The 25,889-nt window shown below is 37.2% G+C and overlaps 2 protein-coding genes across 3 annotated transcripts in view; one reads left to right on the top strand and one right to left on the bottom strand.

The window, feature by feature from the left end:
• Positions 1-13,197, top strand: part of mfn1b (mitofusin 1b) — a 46,533-nt gene extending 33,336 nt beyond the window's left edge. The window contains exons 11-18 of the mRNA XM_028794582.2: positions 4-130; positions 672-776; positions 873-975; positions 7,017-7,222; positions 7,504-7,659; positions 7,916-8,112; positions 8,294-8,428; positions 10,293-13,197. Coding sequence (XP_028650415.2) covers positions 4-130; positions 672-776; positions 873-975; positions 7,017-7,222; positions 7,504-7,659; positions 7,916-8,112; positions 8,294-8,428; positions 10,293-10,350 — 1,087 coding nt within the window. The 3' untranslated portion in view covers positions 10,351-13,197. The remainder of the gene's footprint in view (positions 1-3; positions 131-671; positions 777-872; positions 976-7,016; positions 7,223-7,503; positions 7,660-7,915; positions 8,113-8,293; positions 8,429-10,292) is intronic.
• Positions 13,198-13,534: 337 nt separating this feature from the next.
• LOC114646404 (guanine nucleotide-binding protein subunit beta-4) overlaps positions 13,535-25,889 on the bottom strand; it is a 184,057-nt gene continuing 171,702 nt past the window's right edge. For both annotated transcript variants that reach the window (XM_051923988.1, XM_028794581.2), the window contains exons 4-10: positions 25,782-25,888; positions 25,073-25,136; positions 22,964-23,126; positions 22,604-22,670; positions 18,672-18,873; positions 17,172-17,388; positions 13,535-17,074 (exon numbers count right to left, since the gene is read on the bottom strand). In XM_051923988.1, the coding sequence (XP_051779948.1) occupies positions 16,968-17,074; positions 17,172-17,388; positions 18,672-18,873; positions 22,604-22,670; positions 22,964-23,126; positions 25,073-25,136; positions 25,782-25,888 (927 nt within the window). In that variant the 3' untranslated portion in view covers positions 13,535-16,967. The remainder of the gene's footprint in view (positions 17,075-17,171; positions 17,389-18,671; positions 18,874-22,603; positions 22,671-22,963; positions 23,127-25,072; positions 25,137-25,781; position 25,889) is intronic.

The raw sequence follows: 25,889 nt of genomic DNA, 5'->3' as shown, positions 1-25,889 counted from the left end.
TAGGAAACAGTCTGAGGACATGAAGGAAAATATTTTAAGCAACCTCGATTATGTTCACAATCAGATAAACAGACTCACTGAAGATGTTAAGAATAAAATTCTCAAGATTTCTGAAGAAGTGGAAACAAAGGTAAATTGAAAACTGCCCAGACATTTTAGTTACTGTTTTTCCAAATTAGCAGTGGACATAGAACGTTGTGGGATAACTAAAGAGTTACAGAAGTTGTTTAACTCTAAAGCGTGTCATTGAATGGACTATACCATCTGTATCTCTAGAGTACTAAATAAATATCATAGACGGAAGAATCCAGAGTTAGGGAATGGAAATTGCACAAAATGGGATGTGGTAGCTTGCCTCATTATAGGTTATGCTTTTTTTTTTTTATTTATGATCAAGATTCCTTGTCAATACCACATTTTTTTTTTATGCCGCCACCCCAAATTGACTAGTATACAAGTCGATTCCCACTGCCTACTCAATTTCATCCAACTTGAGGCTCTTTACATCACTACATTTACTGCTGTTGCCAAGGAAATGTTTTTGTTCAGTACCTAAATAGATATTCAGGAGATTTGTTTTACTAATTGTGCTACATGTTTTCATCTTACATCAGGTGATTGTTGGTTTTTTTTTTGTTTGCTTTTAAATATTTTGTCATCCTGCTGTTTAGGTTTCTAATGCAATGACCGATGAGATTTGTCGTCTTTTTGTTTTGGTTGAAGAATTCCATGGAGATTTTTACCCATCACCCCAAGTGTTAAAAGCATACAAGAATGTAAGTCTTCAAAGAAAAAACAAAATACAAATAAAAAAATGCTATAAGTGACCATATATGCATATTACAATCTATCTTATTCTGTCATTTATACAGGACATCAACAGACACATTGAGGAAGGCATGGGGAGGAATCTGACTGACCGATGTAGCAATGCAATACATGCAACAGTTCAGAGTGCCAAGCTGGACATGATGGGTATTATGAGACTGTTATATATTTGCATGATCAATGATTCTTTTTATAGTTACCATTCATCCTTTAGTGCATAGCCAAAAATTGTTGGAAGTTTATTTTTACTGGTTGGCATCTGAAGTACAGCAGGGATCATAAAGTAATTTTGCTGTAAATCTGCAGTGTGGTAGAATGATGAATATCTTTTTTTTTTTTTTTTTCCTTTTAAAGTTTTTTTTCTTTAAACCTAGAGGTACTGATTAATCTCCTTTAACATTTGTGGTTAAAGATTACAAATTTATGCCTAAATGCATTAATTTAATGCAGTTAATTTGACCGCACTTCAGTTAATGAAGCAGTGCCAAATGAATCCAAGTCTATTACTAACGTTTGATGGTTACCTGTGTTTCTTGATAATGGTGTTTATCCACCTATACGAGCAGAGTTGCCACTCATCTCTTTTAATATTGGATCATCCCGCGTTGAAACATAAAATGCAGTGTACCATTATTGAATCAATAAGGGACACAATTTGACCAGTATTTTCATGCACATCGTTTCATATATACACTAGCTTTTTAACACTAGAATCGATGAAGCCTACAAAAAAGTTGAAATCTCAGGCCACCTTAAATTCCTTCTCACCTCTCCATTATCATGTTTAGTTTTGCAAATGTGTCAAGCAGCACGCAACCTTCTATCCCATCCCCCACACCGCCGCAGCTCAAGTCGGACAAAAAATTCTCCCAGCTCAGGTCTGTTTATCTGGGTGTGAGTTGCCTGGGGTTGTATAGGGTAAATAATATATTGCTATTTGGAACACATGCATTTCATGTGTGTTCTGTGTCTACAGTGATCTGGGTAAATGTAGGATGACAGGAAATGCGAGGTAAGAAATGTTGAACACATAGCTAAAAACAAACTTTTTTCATTTTATAGTACTAATGACAAAATTTTGACATGAAGTGTAGCATGTGTGAAGACTGAAGTCCAAATATCAAATAAACACTTTCACAAAAGGTACAAGTATAACAAAACAAGTGCAGTTTTATTCAAGAATATAACTGAAGAAAAAGAAATCTGGTTAGGGTACAATGCTGACGTGACCATTTGGGTGGTGCAGAGGTAAGAACTGCCACTCATAACCAAGAGGTTGTGGGTTCAATTCTGGGCCACTGACACTGCTGTTTTCAAATAATGACGTTCTATAACAGAGGTGAAATCAGATGAGGATGAGGGTTCTATATCGGAGAAAGAGAACAGAAGCCCTTCCCGCCGGAAATGTTCACTCACACATAAGAACAATGCTGCTGTAACAGGCGTAAAGGTGAAAGATGACACCGATTGAATGCAGCAATAGGTTGGGCGTCATCCTGCCGATGAATCTACCACACATGTCCTTCAATGAAACAGCAGGGCCTCAAGAGCTCGCCAAGGTACCGTGCAAATTTGCATTTGCGATTATGTTTCTTGATGGTCTTTATATGAAAAACATTTACATGGTACTTCTATACATTCCACATTGAATGTTGCTTACCTATATTTATTTACTTCCTAAGGTGTAAAGTCAAAGTACAGGTGCCATCTTTCGCCTTTACTGCGTTGTTCTTATGTGTGAGTGGACATTTCTTGCGGGGAGGGCTTCTGTTCTCTTTCTCCAATGTAGAACCCTCATCGGAGTTCACATCTGTTATAGCATGTCTTTTATTTAAAAACAGCAGTGTCTGATCAGGGGAAGTGTGAATGTGACTAAGAGAATAAAACTGAATTTAAAAAAAAAAAAAAAAAAAAGGCTAACCTTTACAAGTACCATAAATTTACACTGGTTGTTACAGACTCAAATCAAATGTATGTTTTTATTCTATAATAGTAACAATAAGAGCAGTTCACTTCTCAAAATGGTAAATCTAGGAAGCGCCCAGAATCGAACCCACACCCTCTTGACTATGAGTCAGCAGTTCTTACCCTGCACCACCCAAGCAGTTGTGTCAGCATCGTACCCTAACCTGATTTCTTTTTCTTTCGCCAATGAAATGTAAGAGACTGCTGAAGTATACATCTTAGTGTATGGCAGAATGCCCTGAAACAGCATGGTGCAGGTGCTACCCATGTTCGAGCAGCTAAAGAGCAGATGACACAGAGTGGAATCACTTGATTCTTTATATCTCACTTATGCCTCACTCAGACTTCCCCAATGCAGACATGGTATGTTGTTGTTGCTTGTGTATTACCTCCTGTTGCCAAAATTGTAATCTACATAGCCTGTATTATACTGTAACCAATACAACTAGGCAACAATCAGTGCAAATTGATCATGCTAATATTTCCTACCATCTTCGCTGAAGGTTAAAATATTTTCTAATTCATTAATGATCTGTTCTACTATAGTGTACAATTTAAAATTTCTAAATAAATAACCGTGTCAAATACACATTATTTTTTTTTTCAGCCTGCTCTTTGCTATTTAAAAGCCTAACCTCTACACATTTTCAATCTATTTAATGAGTCCTCTTCTCCAGGTAAAGGCTGCAGAATTGACTCGAGTGTATGACACAGTTAAGCACAACCCAAGCTATAACCATTCTTAATTGTGCAAAAAAAGCTGAACTAGGATTTTTTGTTTCAGTTTATTAATATTTAATTGTTTGAGTAACTGTTAGTATTTCTGGTATGTTGCCTTGCAACGTAGCAGTTCGAACTATATGTATTAATTTTCCTGAATATTGTAGCAACTCCTGAGGGTTGGTGGAGTTGTTTGGTGGGATTGTTTCTATTACATAAAACTTTTCAATAAACTAACTGAAATAATTTAATATGCACAAGCAAGCAATTATTAAAACTGCTTTTATTAGAAATTAATCAGTTATTTCTGTTTTATAAAAAAATTAATATGCTTGAAGGAAAAATGATAAATTGTGATTAATATGCAGTTAATTTTTATTAAAAATTGTAATTGTTTGATTAATGCAAATGTTTAGCCAAACAGTAGCCCAAATTAAAACTGTAAATGTTTCTCATATTAGAGAGGAAAAATACAGGAGCCTAAGGCCGGGTTTATACTACATGCGACGTGTGCACCTGCGGTCACTGCTGCTATGCAAGCAGTGTACTGTTTATACTTGCATGCATACTTTATTCAAATCTGGAGGATTCCACCAGGTGGCAGTGCGAGATCTTATCATGGTGAGAAAACAACATTCAGTTTCGCTGTTTTGTGAATCGCCCGAAACATCTTGACACAGTATTTCTGAAAAGGATGTTTAATGATTACATCCAACAATCCAGAGACGTTCCCATTCCAACAAGCATCAGGCGTGAGGCAGAAACAATCCCTGGACAGGACATCCGCTCATCACAAGATGAATGCAAGCACACACATACATTAGCATCATTTTAGCATCACCAGATCCCCAAACCTTGATGTCCTTGGAAGGAAACCGGAGTACACTGTAGAAACCCACCAGGAAAACATGCAAACTGCAGGCAGGGAACAACACCAGGGATGTGACTCCCTGCTGTGAGATACCAGCGCTAACGCTCCACCACTGTGCCACCCCACGTGTATAATTTATTAATAGTACTAATTATTTAAATGAAGTTAACGATTTATCTGTAAAATATAACACATTTCATCATGGAGCGATATCAAGTATAAATTTAAGGTTTCTAAATGTGCAGAGAGCAGAGACTAACATAAATTGAATGTGCTCTCTGTGGCATTTGCTGCCTGCCACTGTTGTCTGTGCAGGAAGAAGCCCCAGAAGCACGTAGTGATTAATCTTAGAGTTTGTCATTAAAGTTAAAGTGTAAATTTCAAGATCAAAGTAGAAATTTCCAATTGAATCACAAAATAGAGCTTTTTTTTATCTTTACTGTGTCCCTAATTTTTTTTTTCTCTGTGGCTCAAGTATGCAGCCATATATTTTGATACTGTTGCGAAAGTGCAAAAAAAAAAAGACAGCACAGAAGACGATGAGGAATATACGATGCTTGTATTGCTTATGCATGAAATAGATAAAGAAAAGCACCATGAACATATTCATATGTCAGCATTTAAGTTTGATGATTTGCTTCACCACATCAAACCATTCATCAAACATTGAAGCACGCACATTGATCCTGTAGGATCTTGAAAGCGGCTTGCTATCACATGTTTAATAATAAATAAAGACTCTGATGTCACATTCCAACTTTTCTCTCTGAAATACATACTGTAATAACTTTAGGACAATCCATTTCATCGGTAGAAGTAAGCATTTTTCTAGTTAATTCATGTGCTATCTCATTTAACTCCATCTTCTGCACTGACATATTGAATTAGGCAAGAGCAATCTACAGAAGACAGTTCACCAATCAAAACACAGTATGTGTTAGCGCCCATCCTGTCAACTGTGACTAGTGAAAGTCACTGTTTTATTTCAAGTCGTATTTCATGATGCATTTGGAGGAAATATTACGGACAAAATTAAATAAGTAACAAATTTGTGACACGTTTATGCTCACATTTCGCAATACCTTTATTTATTTGTGCATTTATTATATTAAAGTCTACAAACATTTAAAGGAAAAAAATCAAAGCCCTGTGAAATGTTTACAAACTGCCAGGGGCTCTGCATTTTTTACCACGCTAACAGCAGGTGTAATGCCGAATTTGACTCTTGATAGGTGGTCAACCCATCGCAGAGAACAAGGGCACCAAAAAAAAAACAACTTTCACTTGGTTGTACTTTTAAATCACCCTTAAAATAAAATTTTTATCAGGGGTGGGAGTTAATTTGTTTTCAATCCTATTATTGTAAAAATTGAAACTACTTGTATGGAAAGTTGTGTGATTACATTAAAATCAATAAAATTAAAAAAAATTTTTTTTTTTTAATTTTATTGATTTTAATGTAAAATATTATTAATCATTAGATATGAGTGCTGTGCCCTCTAGTGACTGGTGATGTAGCATCTTTGCATACCATTTAGGGGTTTAATGATATAAAATGTTGCTATGAAGCAAACAATTTTTTACGCAAATACAGTAGACTATGTACATGACAATTCTTTATTCTCTACTTTACAGTTTAACACTTTTTAAAAGACATTTTACTGCAAAAGTACACTTTTGTGGTTGGAAGCATCAGTGTGTGGGTGGATGCATCCAAAGATCATTACAGCATATAACAATGCATTACAAATGCATATGGATGTGTAAATATAGATAAAAGATTAAAAAGGTAACTGTTTCACTATTGACAACTGGTCCATGCTGTGGTTGGTGTGGCTGCCCAACAGTTTTAGGAGATTGGGTTGCAATCCCAGTTTTCTGATCCTCTGTGTAATTTGCATAATCTCTCCATGCCCTGTGTTGGAATTGTGCCCAGTGCAGAGGTAACAGCTGAAACAAATACACATGTATACAGCATTCAAACTTTACAAAACACAATCTAGATGCATACAGGTAAGAAGCTCAACAAGCAACTCTTCTATGCCTGTTATACTGGAATAATTTTTTCTTCCGTGAAGAGTAACAAATCGGTGAATAGCAGAATCCAATCAGGAGACAAGGGCTACGAAATAAGTAAGAACTAATAAGAATGCAATTAACTATCATTTCAAGAAAACTCTGTTTTTGCCTGTTCAGATTACAGTACTTTTTAAAATGCTGTCAGTATCTGGCAGTGGAGAGCGTACTAGTGTGGACAAATGGAAAAAAAACGAGACAAATCTGTGTCTTTAAACGAAAATGTGGTAGTGTGGAGAGGACCTAAATCAGTTATGTTTAATGATATAAAGCCTTTAAACTACAGGGTCTGTGCCAAACAGCTCTCTAATGTGATTGGTAGAATAAGAAAATGACATTCAACGGGACGGTCTTTCAGTGTTTCTTCCATAAAGTGGTGGTTCATAATGCAGGGAAGCCTGTTGACATGATCAGGAGCATAAAACACAGTCGCCAGACTAAAGAGATCTAAATTATCAAATTTACTTAAAACAGATAAAATGCTGATCTCGGGATATACATCCCTTCCTGTGGTTTAGTCCGAGTTTCTAATGTTCTGTTTTCATTTTTGTTTTAGAATCCCTGAAACCTTTGCTACCACCTAGTGCCTGGAGTCAAGTACACACCCTCATCCCATGCTGGAATTTTGACCTAAGCTATAGCTTAAATTGTTCCCATCTGTGTGCAGATTTCCAAGAAGATATTGAGTTTAAGTTCTCTCTTGGTTGGACTTCATTAGTTAATCGCTTTTTAGGACCTCAAAATGCACGTAAAGCATTACAGGTAAATTGACCACATTTTTTCAGATTACCACCCTTACAGTTTTTATCAGACTGCTGTTTGTTTTTTGCCCTGGCATTCCATTCTGGCAGTGTTGGCCTACCCAGTCATAGTACGTAGTATAGAGCTTTATCAGGAGGTCTGTAAATGAAATGATGATGAGAAACTAGTGGACAGGAATGCTGTTAGGCTTTGGCTCTGGCTCCCAGTCACCTTGTAATATAATAAGCCAGTCCAGAAAATGGAAGATGTACAGTATCTGATACTGTTGTCTATATTTGCAGATTTCTCAGACACTGGCATCAACACCTATCACCTCCAGCCTTCCATCTTTACCTCCAGAAAATGCCACTCAGGAAGAACTTGTAGTTTCAGTGGTAACAGGCCTAGCGTCACTCACATCAAGAACTTCAATGACTGTCATCATAGTTGGTGGTGTGGTAAGTAAACATCATCTTTATAAGAGAAGTGGAGTCAAGTTGATTTTAGTAGATATGCCTCATAGTTTTAGTCGAGTATTAAGATTTCTGTCTTCACAAATAGAAATCTTCATAGACTCAGGATTAGACAAATTTGGATTGTGACAGAAAAGCAAGAATGAATAAACATTTTCATTGCCAAGGAGTGCTTGTTGCTGACACTAAAGTTCAGTTTGTGAGTAGATACTTACCTTTTCTTTATTCGGTTCCATTATAGGTCTGGAGGACAGTGGGATGGAGGGCCATTGCACTTTCTGTTGGCTTGTATGGATTGGTTTATCTGTATGAAAGATTGACTTGGACAACCAAAGCCAAGGAAAGGGCACTTAAACGACAACTTGTAGACTACTTAACAGAGAAGCTGCAGATGATTGTTGGCTTCACAAGTGCAAACTGCAGTCATCAGGTTCAGCAGTAAGTTAAAAATCATGATTGATGGGTTAGTGACGCTAGTATAAAACCAGTGGATGATAAATGGAGAACACATACAGTAAGACAACGAAGACCTCCATCTACAGAACTAAAACATCTCATCTTGTTTTTTTTCCTGCTTGTTTGTGATGTTTTGTAAACTACATTAATTTACATTATTTAGGGACTTGGCCACCACGTTTGCCCAGCTTTGCCAGCAAGTGGACCTAACTGAGAAAAATTTGGAAAAAGAAATAGGGAGGCTATCCCAAGTGATTGAGCAGCTGCATGATTTGGAAAAGCATTCTGACACCTTAAGGTGGGTATAGACATTAAGAGACTCCTAAAGGTGGGCCAAGCACAATCCAGGTGTGGAATTGTCTGTCCTGGTAAAGTTTATATAGAGAGTATGAATGCTCAGTCATCCCTGTTTGGTTAGCCGGCATGTAAGCGGCCCAGATGTCTCATTCAGACCATTTTTAAAAACTTCCTGTTTGAGTCGATTGAGGGCCTTGTTCCATATTCACCAAACCTACAATCCAGGAGCCCAAATTTAATGCGAATGCTTTTGTGTGTAACTGCTGGCTTGAAGCTCCGTCGGTGCTCTCGAGGGGATCAGTCTGTCCCGTTAGACTACTGCCCTCATTCATTGTGATGCTGTCCCATTTTCTTCTTAGTTTTACATCCGCTGCTGTGAGTATTGGTACCCTTCCACTGACTTTTAAAAAAGAAACAATTTTCTGTGAAAGAAGTTAAAACCAAGTAAAGTGATTGGCATCCGCTATTTTTTTTTTTTATTCCATACTGTGTTGAGTAGATATTTGTTTTGATTTAGGACTTAACATAGTGATAACAAAATGGCCTGGACAGAATTAACTGAATATTGTGTAGCACATCCTTTTGATGTAATAACTTCAATCAAGGGCTTTCTTTAGCCCTGAACGAGACTTCTGCACCTCTCGACTGACTGCTTGGCCAACCCATTTTTGAGCAAACTGCTCGGGTTCTCGAGTTTGATGGTTTCCTTCTCCTAAATGTGAGCTTCACTTCTTTCCATAGATGTTCAGAGCAATGCAATGTTTTCTTTTCAATCATCTCCTAATGCTCTTAGATGTAGGTATACTGTATTTTGGGTCATTATCATGCTGGAGGACCGGTGACCTGTGCTTAACTCGGAGCTTTCTGACACTAGTCAGTATGCTTTGCTCCAGAATGCCTTTGGAATCTTGTGATCTTGTTGAGTTCAACACAGGTTCAAGGAACCTGGGGCTCGCAAAAGGCAGCACAGCATCCCCATAATCCTAACGAGCCTCCTCCATGTTTCACTTTTAAGTGTGGTTTTATCTTTTGTGAACATAGAGATTAGCAAAAAGCTCTAAACGAATTTCATCGGCCTAAAGGACATTTTCCCAGAAGGACTGGGGCTTCTCAACTTGTATTTTAGCAAACTCCAGCCAGACATTTTTGTCTTTCAGAAGTGGGGTCTTCTACCATGCAGCCCACTTTCATTGAGACAGTGACCTTGATCTTAATGGTGTGCCTGAATCTATTATTGACATTTTCCTCTGTTCTTTCTCTCCCATTTGAACTGTCCCTCTGCTTGATAACATTAGCTCCACTGATCACAGGCACATGAACCACTTCAGAGATGGTCTTGTAGCCTTTACATTGGCTGTTGCTTTCATCCATTCCTACTCGGACACCTCTCTGCTTTCCCTTCACTGGTCCACGTTCAGTGGGATTCACACGATGACACAGCGGAGCAAGAAAGATTGAGGACACCAGTCCTATTAATTTGTAATGATATCTCAAACAGACCAATTACTCAATCTAATTAGGCCTTTTAACTTCCATGCCGGTGACGTCCTAGATCAAAAGCAAAGTGTCCGCACTATGGAATAAGGAATGGTGGATGCCAATTACTTTTATCAGTTTGAGCTTCAGTTTCACAGAAGATTGCGATTTTGTTTTTTTAAGTAGTGATAGAGTACCAATGTTGTTGTAAGCAAAAAATAAAAAAAAGGTTGATTACTACCCAGTAAGGGATGGCATCAGTGTAACTGTAAAGTTCAATTTAAAAGAAATCTAAACTACTGGCTGCCTGGAGATTGTCAGACGGGCCGAGCTCTTTTCCTGCAGTCTTCTGTCTCCAGTTCTAATATTTTTTTTTTGTTTATTTCCAGATCTAAAGCAGCTGGACTTGAAGCTGAGCTGGACAATTTTATAAAACAGTATTTGTAGTTGCCTCACTAAAGTGTTTTTTTTTTTTTTTTTGAGAACTAAAAATTCTTCAGCAAAATGTACAACACAAACTTAACATTTCTAAGTAAATTTTTATACCTGCTAAAATATTAAAGCTGAAGAACTTTAATGGAGGAATTCTGTTTCTACCTGTTGTTTGATATATTTAGAGGAATATTCGAAAATTGCAGTGTACATTACAGTCCATGTAACTGGCAACAGAAGCAGAATCCTACAGGCCTTTGGGTTTTTTTTTTTTCCTTCTGCTAAAAATGAACTGGGGATTTCTTATTCATGAATAGGTGCAGAATGCAAAGTGTTAAAATTAGCTGCTGTGCTCCAAAATGTTATCAATAACTGTATGCACCTTTGCCCTCTTAACTGATAAAGAAATATCAAGTATGAGGATAAAATGAAAAAGTAAAGGCAGCTTAACACTGCCTGAGCACCTTTTGAAGTTGATCATGCCTACTACACCATTTGTCACTTCTAAATGTGCCAGGGCTGTAAAGGTAAACCCCATGTTGATGACTGCCCTTTATTGTCAAAATGTAATTGTCACATCTGTCACTGATCTGCAATTTTCCTTTCAGTAAAATCACACAATTTTATAAATATAAAGAAGTGCACAAGTTAAAAGAAACACGCACATATGGGTGCCATGGCATAAAAGTGATAGAAGAAGGGCATTTCAAGCATATCCACAAGTTGAAGTGTTTAGCAATGGTGAGACTGTACCAGGAGACGGAACACAACTTGTCTGATCTGCTTCCATAAGGACGCTTTATAAATGCATGTTAACCTGGGAATTTTCAGCAAAGTTTGCCCCAGCAGTTTCCCAGGTCAGCACATAGTAGTGTTAACTGCCCATTGGGGTATATGGGTGGCATTACTGAACAAAACAACTGGTCCTTGTGTGCCTTCACTGGTAAACCAAAACACCTGAGCAACTGGCTTGACTGGTTAGTAAAACTTCACAAATTACTAAAGCTCCTGCATTTTGAAACACTGTTGGGCACCCCCACCCTAGACAAAAAATTAAACCAAACCTTAGCACACTCTGCAGCAGCAAGTGGGCGTTGTGTGGTTGTGCTCTGCCAGTTGAGGTGCACTGGTAACCCTGAGGGAGACGAGCACTCAGAGGATGTCGGCTTCTGGTACAGCATTTCCCATCCTTGCCACTAATTTTTATTTAGCTTGGCATGTAAATGTCAGCAGGTCTTTGAGTACACACAGATTCCACTATTTGATCAGCGATGCAAACCTCAAAACCATACAGTCTGTGGTACAGGACCTTGGCCACTGCATTGTGTGAATGAACAAATCCTAGTGAATTCTTGTGATGATAAACTGGAGGGTTTCCTGGATCGTGTGGGGAGAAGCAGTTGTGTGACACAATGTAGCATCCTGACCCCTATGTTGAAGAAACAAAATTCATACCCAGCAGATAGTAGTCATAGCCAAGTAAACAAGAGTCTGTGTGGTCCTCACAAAAGGTCCCTTTGTCACTATGGTACCCTGCTGTGGGAACTGGCCATTGTCGCACCACCGCACACTACTCCTAACCACATTAACTGAGGTCATCCCCAGCAGGCAGATAAAGTGGTGGTGGCATTACATAATCACTTGACGTCAGTCCCAGGGTGGTACAGGAGCACCCCTGGCACAAAGCTGTTTGCTGACCTCACTAAAATGTGAACTGAGAGCACCATATAAATGGGGATTTGGTAACCTGCTCTACTTGTGGCATGAAACACTCAAATCAAGCAGCGTGAAATAATTTTTTTTTTTTTTGCAGTTGTGCACATCTGTCAGAACAGCCTGCCAGTTTTCATTCATGTCTGTGTTCAGAATCAGTGGAGCACATCACACTTGTTTGTTAGCAGTTTCTGTGGTCCACTGTTCATTGAAGACCACTCCAAAAAGCTTCTGAGAATCGGCTCTCAGTGCTGCCTTTTTTTTAATTATTATTATTATTCCTTTTTTAATGTGACAGTAACACCTGCCAACACCTCAGACTGCTGCTTTATGGATTGCCTTGCATTGGGAGTGACAGTGATACTCACCTTTAAAATGGCACTGCCATCTTTGGCAATTGTGCACAAGCTGCTTCATATCCAAGGGTCTCCTCATTAGGTAACTTCCCCTTTTTAAGGTGCCTTTAATTTTTGACTTGTCCTCATACTTGTTAACTGGTTAATCTTGAGCACCTCGCTGAAAACACTGGATTTTGCTTTCAATGTCAGGCAGCATTCCTATTTATCAACGGTCTTCTAGCTGGAGCACTGCTGCACTCCGGAGGGGCAATCTTGGCACTGAGGTGGTGTTCTTTTGGCATACAACACAGGCCATCTGTAATTTCTGAGCAGGTTACATCTCTGATTTCTTCCAAACCATTTTTTTTTTAAAATTAACAACATGGACATAAGAGACTGAGGACCCCTCATCGCTCGGGTGTTTTTGTTTCCAAAACGTATTAAGTGGTTGTTTTTACTAATAATGAGCAGGCATGCTGATGACAATGACATTAATTGAACTTGAAACAAACAGAAGTGAACTTAAATTAATGAACAATCGCTAACTTGATTTACACAGCGGCCAAAGAGCTGGAGCGACCCTGTGGCTCTTAATCTGGAAAAATAAAAGGCCTGTAGGCGTCAGTGCGGCCCTCCTGGATCAGAACTGCCCACACCTACTAAAAACTGTATGGGGGTCCTTAGTAAAGCTTTGAACAGAACAGGTTTATTACTTTTGTAAGGCAGAGCGCCCCTTGTAAACCAGTGTTTGATAGTAAGACTGTCACTTGTTTGAATATATTTAAGAATAAAATGTAATTTATTTGATTAACTCGAGTTCTGGTTTTTTGCTTGTATGTTTCATTCTTGGGAGTTCACCACCTAACCCAGTAAGATGAGCTGTGAAAGCAACTCGCATCTGGTTTTCTCAAATTAAGTTCTGCTTACTTTCTGTGAAATCCAAATAGAAACACATTTTAAAATGACACGCTCATTCAGTGGCAGCCACTGATGCTCAGATTTATAACTTTGGGTTATGCTTTTTTAAAATGAACACACTGATTTATAAAGAAGCCAACAAAAGGGTTCACACAAGCTGTACACTCCAAAGGGAAATCGAATATTTAAAGACGGCAAGCCATTTTGTTGAAAACCACAGAACACAAGAGTCTTGGTTAAAAGCTTTTTTTTATTGGTTACAATATCAATTCATGGCAACATCAGTTTCACCGAGCCACTGTACAAATACAAAGAAAAAATATTGTGTGAAAAAGGACTATAAACAAAATTCTCATAGCAAGTGATTATTATAGTTTCACACATTAGCACTGTAAGAGAAAACGCATGGCACATAGTCCCTGGTTCCGACTGGCTCAAGAACTGAAAACTTAAGACATTTTGTTGGAATACATACAAGAGCCGTAAGGCAGTGCATTATTACTAAAAATCAGTGTCAATGCGGTGGTAACAAAACGTAACACTAGTAATGGCAAGTTGAGCCAGGACAAACAGTTCCCCCCTCAAAGTTTCTGCCCTCCTCAGTTTTCCTCGGCTGGTGAATGCCGTTAATGCTTAGTACCAATTCATCGGATGTAATCAACCAACAAGAAAAAACGTATTTTCTCATGGAATTAAATATTAAGAGGCCTACAGCTCAATTCATTAAGTGTAATGCCCATTTATTTATTTTTATTTTGCAAAAACAAAAATGCCTTTTTACTGGGGAGGAGGAATACTAATATACAAGATTTGGGTAGTTTAAATGTTACTAAACTTTGAGAGTGCAAGTCCCAGCTCAAAAACAGTAAGAAAATTAAAATGCTCTGTGTACTGTACAGGCACAGTTAATGTGATATTTTTATTTCATATTAATTGTTAATACTGTTGCAATTTACACAGAAACACTGCAGTAATTGCCTGCCTGGTATTTTACAATAAAAGACGTCTCCTTTTATCCGGAGGGATCATGGCATTTCCAAAATGGCTCACTGCTCAGGGAGTAATCGTAATAGCATAGCGCTTGGTATGGAACTAAACAGACGTTCGGACACAAAGGAAGTTCAGAAAAGCTACTCTTTTGGAATAGAATATTGGAATGCCTTCAGACGTACTGTCACATCCATTTAAGAAGTGAAAACAAAAAACAGAAAGAAGGGGGGAAAGAAAAAGAAAAAAAGACTCCTTGTCTTCAAACTGGCCTGATAAAAATTTGAAAAAGGTAAAACCCAAAATAATAATAATAAAAAAAAAATAAAAAACTTAAACAACAAAAAGCCCACATGCTCACACTCAGAAGATGAGGGGTCCTGCTGGGTTTGGCGATGTTAGTTAAAAGGCATACGCTTGTCGTTATTTTCAAGAGGACTGGCATTCACAATAAGCACCAAGCAGAAATTCAGAGAAATGGGCACTCGCTCTTTAGGCACCAGTGTTAGGCATCTCATGAAACGTTCAGGCATTTGAATCCTTTACTTTCGATAAATATTATTTGGGAACTGGTGTTAGTACTTCTGCTGTTTCCTTTGTATGTAATCAACAGCAAAAAAAAAATAATTAAAAAAATAAAATAAAAATACAACACAGGTTTAATCAAATGTGACACAGAATGAGGATTTTTAAAGAGCTAGTGTGATTGGTGTTTGGGGCATTTTGGCACAAATTATAGATAAAGCAAAACAAAGCATGTACTTTGACCACACGTTACAGTAAGAGTTCTTTCAACACTAATACTTGTCTCAATACACTATACAGCACTGGTAAAGATCTTTCTGGTAACCACATTCTATTGTCAAAATATGTATACGTATACATGTTTGGGGGGGGAAAAAAATAGTACTGGGTGGGTGAGGCTAAAATTCACAACTCAAACTAACAGTTCACTACATGTTCTTTAAAATTATTTGTATAGAACCAATAAATACAATAAAACATTTTAGTAGTAACTGAAGAAAGTAACCCATCTATTCAAGTTGATAGAATAATTTACAGAAAATGTGGCCTGAATGAACATAAAGAGCTGTGTATAGAATTCATTCAGCATCGGAAAAGCAAAACAACGTACTGCATATCATCGTCTTCATTTACTCGGCTTTAACTTGCAAATCTGTTGGATGCCTCTCAAAGATGTTCACTTAGTGTTTCGTTTTTGTTTTGGTCACCTTTTTTTTTATTTTACTCATTTTACCCACACCGATCTCCATTTTCACCATTGGCACCTTTCACATTAGGAATTTAATTACTGAGCGCATTGGCACTTCATTCAATGATGGCAGCAGAAGACGTTTGTTTGGGAAGAGCACATGAAGTACGAGACAAGAAAGCAGAGTTGTCTTCTCGTCGTCGCTCTGCCACTGGAAGGACATGGTGGACCCCGCGCACAAGCACTCGTGCACAGATCACAGGCACCGCTGCACGCATTTCATTTTTTATTGCAGCATTCTTCTTGTAAGTAAGCCCCCTTTATGTTGTACTCATTGGATGCACAAAATAAAAACAGGAAATGGAATGTCTGTGTGTGTGTGTGTGTCAGAGAACAAAAATCACCCAGCACCCTCAACAAATGGGTTCAAATACACCAATGTGGGCTCAAACTCAACGAGACGATACTGAAAATGAACGTTACGCACAACGTGCACCGAATCCAGAAGGATGTAAATCCAGTGCCCCTTCTGCTGCCATCACTCCCCCTCCGATGACAATACTGTAAAGTGATCACAGATTCGAGTAAACCAGCACTTCAGAAGCAGATGCCGTGAAAGGAGTCTTTCAAAAGTGCCATTCAACTTGTTATAAAAGTCTGTCTGGAGCTGCATTGTGGTTAAAAAAAGTTTCTCTCTTTGAGACTAATAAATGGAAAATTAACTAAAACTCGAACAATGGCTAGAATGGGAGAATTTTAAATAATACTGATACAGATCAATCACCCAAGAGGCACCACCAGATTTGGCTTTAAAGCAGATATTAAACCAAAGAAGCTCAAAATAATGAACATGAATGAAACTAAGGCTAATCTTTACCCAAGATTAGTAATTTTTAAGAAATTGTTTAACAGTAATCATCCACAACCAAAGTGTGATGTCTCAAGTCAAATACAAGCTAAAAATGTTTCATTAAAAAAATGCATAAAATTCTTTTCTTTTTACATACAAACAAATGTAAAATGATTGGCTGCTGTTATGTGTACATTCAGTTATGTACAAACAAAACAAAAAAAGTTAGATATTTAGCAGGCGAGCAGAAATAAGAACTCTCAGACCAATCTCTAGGGTAGGGGAGGGGGCGCAATAAAAAGGAACTGATTGGGATTCCAACAAAACAGAAATAATAGAAAATATTTATAACAATAACTGGCTCCTAGCTTCTCGGTCACCACGGTAACATGCTAGCCCCTGTCAAAAGTCAGAGGTTTGCCAGGGTACATTTTCATTTCTTCATTTGACTGGACTATTTACTGAAAGCTCTGTGTAGTAAGTGAATAGAAAAAACTTCACCTGGAAATACAAGGTAGAAAGAATGTTACTTTCTCACAGCTGTAGGGCTGCAGCATTGTCTCCCCGATCTCAGTGGAGGATACGCAGGTAACCTTTTGCTCTCCACTCTTAGTTAATTCCAGATTCTAAGGAAACTGTCCCAAGATCCAGTGGCTATAGCCATACCATCATTAGTAACTCCTAAACAGCTCACACGGTTGTCGTGGCCAGCTAGAACTCCTACAAGAACAAGAAGTCAAAAGTCAGAAACTCATCTGAAGTCCTATGCACGATGGACAACTGGCTAGGGAATGAGGCTGGGCTGGACTGGACTTACCTGCACGCTCTCCCTTCAAAGTGTCCCACACATTGCAGTTGAAGTCATCATAGCCAGCCAGCAAGAGTCGGCCACTCTTCGAGAACGCTACTGAAGTGATGCCACAGATGATGTTGTCGTGCGAGTACATCATCAGTTCTTGGTCAGCTCTCAGGTCAAACAGCCGACAAGTCGCATCATCAGATCCTGTGGTGAAGGCATTTCCATTGGGGAAGAACTGCAAAACAAAAACCAAAAAAACAACAAGAAACAGTCTAGCATCTATGAGTTTGTTTAGCCCAAAGATTACAGCCTGGCACAGCAAATAAAGTCACATATGCAAAAACCATATTACAGAAGGGAACTGGGACAACTCCAATAAAACAATAAACAAACAAATACTTCAGTGATAAAAATGGGCTGAGCCAACAAACTTGTACAGGGCTGCAGTAGTGGAATTTTCTGCTACTCTCCGCTAGGGCTGTGACTTACAAATTACTTTGATCAATTAAATCCAGCAAATATTAAAACAATTAACCACCTTTGCTAAACACTATGGCTTTTAAATGATATTGGGTGCTCTACACTAACTTGTCAAAGTGTGTGTGGCCCAAGACAACTCAAATTAATGTTGTTTCTTCTAGCGCTGTGTGATGGCCAGTGCAATTTTCTACACTGCAGTGTACTGGGCTGGTAACAGAGAGGCCCACCAAATCAACAAACTAAAAGGGCAGGGACACACTCTGGACCCTCTGGAATGTGAAGAGGGAATTAAAACAAAACGGAGCGCCATTATGAACAATTCTGCACATCCTGTGTCTGACACACTAACACTGAGACGTTCAGCCAACGAATAACCGATCAGAAATCAAGTCAGCAGTTTTCTTTCTTTTTAGTCATTCTACTGTGTGTTCACACTATGTTGTGTGTGTATATGTATCCATGTATTTATTTATTTGAGCTTCTGTAAAAAGTCAAATTTTGCTGTGGCAACAAATAAAGTTGGTTCTTTCTTTCCATCCATCTAATGTACTTATGTCTTCCTCAGTCTTAACTACCTTCAAAAAATCCAACAAATCATGTTCAAAGACACACAGAAAGTAGCTTTGTTAACAGACTATCCTGTTTACATACCACTGGTAACTGCCAGAATTATTACATGATTTATTAAGAAGTTTAATGTGTTATTGCTTTTTTACATATTTTTTGAGTCCATTTTAACAAAAATGGCATGACAGCCCATGAAAATCTTTATAAAAATCAGTCACACCCCACAACAATATGTCCTACCAAATATGGATTCATGTAGCAAATACTTAGCAGTACAATAAGTCAGACAGATGATTCACGATGATTTATTATTACATAACAATCCCACTTATACAATATCTTCAAGAAGGTGACCTTAAAACAGATTTTGAACTTGCATCTGGTAGGAACACAATCTAGAAATTCATGCAGATCATAGGCACATTTCCCTTGTATAACATTACTAAAATTGCAATGATTTGTAGTACTTACGCAAACAGCATTAATGTCAGACACATGGCCTGTAAATGATTGCCTGCACATTCCATCACGAACATCCCATAGTTTTGATGAGGCATCACATGCTCCAGAAACAAATGTTCTCATATCAGGGCTCAACGACAAGCTCATAACATCACCAGTGTGGCCAGTAAAAGTGGTAGTCTGTTGCCCAGTTTCGATGTCCCACAAAGCACTGGAGAGAAAAGACAGTAACATACAAATTCATGTAGGATTATCTGGAAAAACAGACTCATCTCACAGCTGGATGACAAGATATGGCACATAAGCACAAGTCTATTGAAATCCCCCAACACAGTGATATAGTCCTACATCCTTATGCTATGTTCTAAGCTTCTTCGTTCTGCTGTTGTTTGAAAACGGTCTTCAAGTGGAGCAGGAGGAATGAAACTGCAATGTGAGAGCAACCAAATTGTAAGAACCACACCCATATATTAAGAAATCCTGTATATTTTTCTGTTTGAACCACATCCTAGCACTGGGGGCAGTGGTGGACCACTATCTAACCAAAAATGGATTTTATCCAGATTGTAGCTTTTCAATGTTTGACACATTCAGTGGAGCAACTCAGGTGGACTCTGTAATTATTGGGGGATGTAGGGAAAAGAGCCTACGTTGTACATGTTGCCCAGAGTAAAGGAGTGGTCTTGGTTTCCCAAGGTTTGTCCTTGAGGTTCAAAGCATAGATATCAATTCCCTCAAATGGATCCGCATGGAGGTTATGATTTATTGATTGTTTGTGAGAAATTAAAGTGTTAATACTCTTCATTGTAAATATATGTTTTACACTGTGTATGATGTTGTCCTTGAAATTCCCTGTATATGAAGGGTTTACTACCGAGGCTTTTAGATCACTAATTTTTCTGGTTGACATTAGTAACGAAAGCCAATGTTGCATTTCACAACTTCCAAGTCAGAGCAAATAAAAAAACTGGACAATTGCATTGCTGGCCTCATCGCCTGAGCATATCATACAAAACTAGAAATTGCAGGGTATGCTGAATTAGATGACGGAGTAATTATTTTCCAGTTCAGTTAAACATTTCCAAAGTATCACCAGGGTCCTCATGTATAAATGGTGCATATGCACAAAAATGTTGTGTATGACCATTTCTACGCTCACTTCGAGATGTATAAAAACTAAACTTGGCGTAAAACCAGGCACATTCTCATGCCAGCCATACCCTGGGAATACGCAAGTTTCCACAAGTGGCTGCACCCAGCATCAAAGCAGTGCTACTTTTTCAGTGTCATTTACCTTTCTTTTTTATATTTCCATCAATGACGCGAGATTTATCAAATACACCAAAATTAATTGCATATTGTTTACAAATTTAATTCACTTGATTGTAATCATTCTGTAACAATATAATGGTGCATAGAATGGCCAAACTATTCCAACAGCCATAGCTGCATTAGCGCTGTTAGACAACATTGCAAATGAAAGAATTAGAAGAGTGCATGTTTTAACAGACAATGACTGGTTTCTAAGTCAATCTGGATTTCCAAGAGCTCTCCTCTATCTATCTATCTTGGAGCTGTGTGCTGAACTGGTGCCGGCTTTACAAAGGTACACTTTGAGGAATTGTGCTCTACCTGCTTCTTTGCAAGTTCTGTCCACTCTCAGGTTTTTAACAACAGGAGCTTTTCAACATGAACTTGCTGACTGATTGGGTTATTTCACAAACTTTATCACAGAGCCACGCTATGCCAACTGTATAAGATGGTATTATCTGCTTGTCATCCAGATATATAAGATTTCCTTACACTGTGTTTGAACTGCGAAAGATCAAAGCACAATTCGCTACAACGTCTGGTTTCCAAATGTAATTGGAGCAGTCAGCTGCCCACACATTGCTATTGCCAAGTTACATCGGCCTGGGAGGATTCACCAAAAGAATAAGCTGGCATTACATCAAATATAGTAGCTGCGGAACCTAAGAAAATGGAAGGTGTTTTTTCCAACTAGTGTGGCAAAGGCAAGCAGTTCTTTTAAAGATAGCGAGTCACCTCAAATAGCCACATAAAGTGCAGAGAATCGATCCATTGTGGCACTCGGTGCCATCACTACACTATAAAGGCACCTTACAAGAATGAATTTGCTTATGTAAATAGAATGCATTTCCACTCTTAACGTGCTGCTCTATAGTCATGGTTTGCCCGTCTGTACCTGAAGAGATGCGCAATGATGTACCTGAATCTGACCCACCAAATGATCAGCCAAATTGGACAGCGATACAACTTCATTTGAATGTAATTAGCAGGATGTAAAAACAGGTAATCAGATGCAGCATTTATTTTTTAACCAATTCATTTAAATTGTGGTCAATATTACATAGTACAGCCCTTATATTCCTTAGTTCTTTGGCCACATATCTTACAGCATCCACTACTGCAAAATTGTGACACCACAAAAGTCCATCAGCACACAGCCAGATGGCCTCCCAGTGATTTCCAAGGCAGAGGTGTGTGAACAGCCAGCACCTAAAAATGTACTCAGCACAGCAGTACCAACAGGTCATCGGCACGGGGGTCAGCTTTTGTAATATTGTATGAAAGAGAATAGACTATGGGCTGTGACTCGCCTTTCCACGTCGACTGTGATATCAGACTGCTTCTTTTTTTATTTCAAGCACTGGGTGATTTTCTGAAATTGAATTTCAAATGACTCCTGAAGCTTAACACAAAATCAAAATCAGGGCGATTCACAAACTAGTTGGACAGAGTCACTGAGAATTTCACATTACATTGTGACTGCCTCCAACTCACAAAAAAAATGTAAATGACTGTATGACTAAAAATCACTACAGAAGTTGTGCAATGAGACATAGCCTAAACCTAAAGCAGAACTAAGGTCTTTCTGCAGCTTGTACCATCCACCAACAAGAGGTAATTATTCAGTGCCCAAATAATAAAACACTGATGTTAATGAAGTTGAGATGATTTCTCCATCGAAGACAACCTAATCTGGTCAGATCAACTCCACAATCAAAACGGTCTACTGGAAATTATTTCAAAGACACTATCAATCTCCTCACACATCAGATGAGAAGCTCAGGTAATATTCAAAGTATTTATATTTACAGTATTTAATGGGCCATAAGCAACCTGACAAAGTAGTGTTTTGTCTGCTATGTAGGAAAGATCAGTACGGATTGTCTGATGCAATGCCCTAGAGCGTCTTACTACCTTTGAGTATAAACTACATCAGCTATGTGATTCTTTGCATTTTTACCTGCAAAATACTTTATGTTGATCACTTCAGAACAGCAAAAACGTAAACCTCAAATCTTCTAGAAAAGAATGAACTTTTTAAATATTAAGCTCTGAAGATCTGATTCGGTATTACTTAAATCTAAATATGGAAGATGCTATGTGAGACAAAATAAATAAGCAGGCATCCTATTTAACCCTTGTGTTGCTTATAAAATAACTATAGTCCAGATATTTTGATTCAAGTCTAATAACAATCCACACAGAAAAGCGAAACAGTACAGGCAACTTATAAAAAGTAACATCAGTAATTTAAGGAAAGCACAAAGCTTTTGTATAAAAAAAAAAAATTGTGCATGTTACCTACATATAAATTTTAATCCTAATAATGATTACCCTTGTTTAGATTTAATTATGAAGTATGTCAAAATTATGTTAGCTAAAATGAACTCCTAAAACTGCACATAAGATAAATGTTTATTATACAGCATCTTAAATGTCCCATATTCTGTTTTACGAGTTTTAAAATTTCAACTAATTCTGTAATTATGGCTGCTTCCAAAATATAGTCCGTATTGTACCCACAGAATACATTGCAAAGTAAGCTAGCTAATTAATATGTTAACCTATTTTAAAATATTTTGCAGTTTGTTTTAATGCTCTGAATGGAAACAAAAATATCCATTACTCACCAGGTTGTATCTCCTGAACTTGTTACTATCTGGTTATCATCCAAAAATCGGCAACAAGACAAATATCCTGGGGAAAAAAAAAAAATTGTTAATTTCAGGAGACAAAAACCATGGTTATAAAATGTGAAGGTATTCTTTATTAAATTTTATGTTCATTTTGGTATCTTTTTCTACTTGTTTCAATATAATATACAAATCAAATTAATACACATCATTTTTAAACAACAGCATTTATTAGCAGTGCATAAAGGTTTGGTATGGTAATTTATGGTGTAAATGGAGGCATCAAATTATACAATAAACATTCTTTCTGCCATCATATCTGATTACTCACAATACGATTCTTCAAAAATTATTTACCTGTATGACCTGGCAACTCCCGTGTCACTCGAACATTACCCTCTCGTGTTTTTAGGCTATATATTGAGCATATGTTGTCCAAGCCACCACAGGCTACATAATTTCCAGATGGTGCATATGCACATGTCATAACCCAGGATGACCTCAGTGGGATAGCATGCATCTAAAAAGATACAAACTTTCACATAAACATACTTAAAAAAAAAAAAAAAAAAAAAATCACATTCATTATACACAATAAAAGATTTAAAAGAATAAAACAATTATCCTTGATTGGCTCTAAAATTTCATACCCAAACATCACAAGAGAACATGGATTACCATCCTTTTTATAGGGTACACTTAATAAATTTTGATTTTTCAATTACTCATGTCATATATTTAGAAGCAAAGAGAATTCTTGAAAAATCATACACATGTAAGACCATGCCAACTACATAAAAAACACACCTCCAATCTGGAATCAAACCAGGATTCAAGACATGTGATACAGTGCTTTGTTTCTCCACCACACTATACTGAAAGGAGCATGCTTTCCCACATCATAGGAAGTTCATCTTGGAAATAATGAACATGAGCATGTGTGCTTAGATTTTAATTGTAAGGTGTGGTCCTATTATCTCCTTTCCTAGTTTTTGCTAGCTACCCTTATTTTTCATAGCAAGTAAGGATAATAAATTAAAAGGGAACAGATGAAACATACAGTGAGTGGCAAACAAAAGTATTTAATTCCCTTGAAAGTCATCACAATTTTCTGCATGACAAAAGATTTGTATACATATTATCCATTCAGTATTTTTGATGTGTATGTTGTAACAATACGTTTCCAAAGTCAAAACAATCCATTTTTATATATATTTAACTGAAGATGATTTATCTAAACCAGATGACTTTTATTTACTTGCTAGTAAGGCTGAATTTTGGATCAGCTTAGGTTAAGTGGAAAAATCACTGTTTTTTGCAATAAGCAGAACACTGTTCAAAAGGCTAAACCATACTGCACACATCTTTGGAGCAGAAATGCCATTGCTTTGCACACTTTAAGTTCAGAGACTTGAAAAACATTATAGGATCTCCTTGCAAGTCCCCAAAGTTTTGTATATGCTACATCTATTTTATTTTTTCCAATCTTATAAATTCAATAAATTAACAGTAATTGTACTGCATTGAAATTCTTCAGAAATATGTCACATTTAAGTTTGCTTTCTGCAGAGTTTGTTATAATAACTTAATTGTGCTTACAAAACTATCATTTTACTAGGTGTGTCCAAACTTTGTAGATTTTATGGGAAAAATAATGAATGGTCTGAATGGTCTTACATTGATTTTTATTACAAAAGCTGTCAGGAAGCAAGGTAGGGATTGATGCACAAAATTTCAAACTGATAACCAACTACAAAGAGCAAAGTCAAAACCAAACAGTCTTTCCCTAAATACTTTGTTTAAACAAGACTTACAGGAACGCCTTTCCTTTAAATAAAGCTCTAATGCTTGCTTAGTGTGAGCAGCCATGTTATATATGTGGCTACCAAGACGAAGGTCGCAAAGCACGTATATCACATGCCTAGGCAACCATGCAATATCACAGCAACCAGACAAACACATAGTACATATATCTATGTGAAGAACCACATAAAATGGCAGCACCCACTGGAAAACAAACACACAAAATATAGATGCAAAAAGAAAATTGATTTATAAATGTAAATTATTATTAATAATGATGTTATCAAAATAGCAATATAAAACATGTAACAAACATTAATTAAAATTATTAGCACACCAAAATAAAATGAAAGCCAAAGACAGAATAATTGCTTCTGACAAACCTATGCTGGTTTAACTCAAAATGACAGATTTAACAGAGTGCTCTGTTTCCTTTTCTTATATGCCATTTAGCTGCAGAACCAGAATTATAAATGAAAACATACTTTTTAATGTCAGACAGGGTCACACATTTGACACTTCTCTAGGTATATTGGAACAACCATTTTTTTGAATTCCAAAGATATATACGCATTAAAATTTATATATAGTGTTCTGTTTCAGCAAGTTCAGTAATTCATAAATATGATCAGATCTGTTAGTTGACACTTTCATAAAATTTACCTTATTTGTGGTGTAACTGTCCCAAATAATTAATTTGCCATCTTGAGAAGCACTGACAAGTAGCCTGCAATAGGGAAGATGCAATACAGTTAAGTAAATATTATTGAAATACAAGAAAATAAACTGTCCTGCAAAGGGTTTTGTTAGTCAACATTAAAGGACACTAATTAAAATACTCTGCCCGCTTCACAATGTTTCTGATCATAAAATATGCACCTCATTCAGTTTAAAAGTTATATTATAAATCATGTGGTTATAAATGACCCAAAAACCAACGCACAAAAAAGACTTCCCCGAAATTTAAAGTGAAACTTAAATTTCAAAAGAAAGGGATAAATAAGCAGAACATTTTTAAAATTGATATTAAGTATCAGGCTTCACTTACAGAACACAGTACATGACGAAAACAAAAAAGTTAAATATTTTCAATGGTTCATCAGTTCACATGGCTGAAAATATCTTCTAAAGAAACTATACTATCAATTTTTTTTTTTTTTTTTTTTTATAAAGTATGACCTTTTAAGAGAGACTCTAGAGTGTTAACTATACTAGATCAAAAACAGACAGAAGAGTAGGAGTTTGCTCACAATGTGACTACTTGCCCATATATCTCCAAATGTGAAGGCCCATAAATTAACATTTTAAATAGGAAATATGGATGTTAATAAAATAAATGGCATTAAATATGAAAACAACATTTTATAATTACCTAGAATCAGATCCCCAGTGCATCGCATAGATTTTGGCTAAATGGCCTCTCAAAGTGCGACGTGTTCTCATTTGAATTCGGCCCACTGAATCCAGGCCAGCTGTAATC

Source organism: Erpetoichthys calabaricus, chromosome 2, assembly GCF_900747795.2.
Source record: "Erpetoichthys calabaricus chromosome 2, fErpCal1.3, whole genome shotgun sequence".
NCBI lineage: Eukaryota > Metazoa > Chordata > Cladistia > Polypteriformes > Polypteridae > Erpetoichthys > Erpetoichthys calabaricus.
Note: the sequence above shows the minus strand (reverse complement) of the source record. Positions and strands in the feature narration are given on the sequence as shown.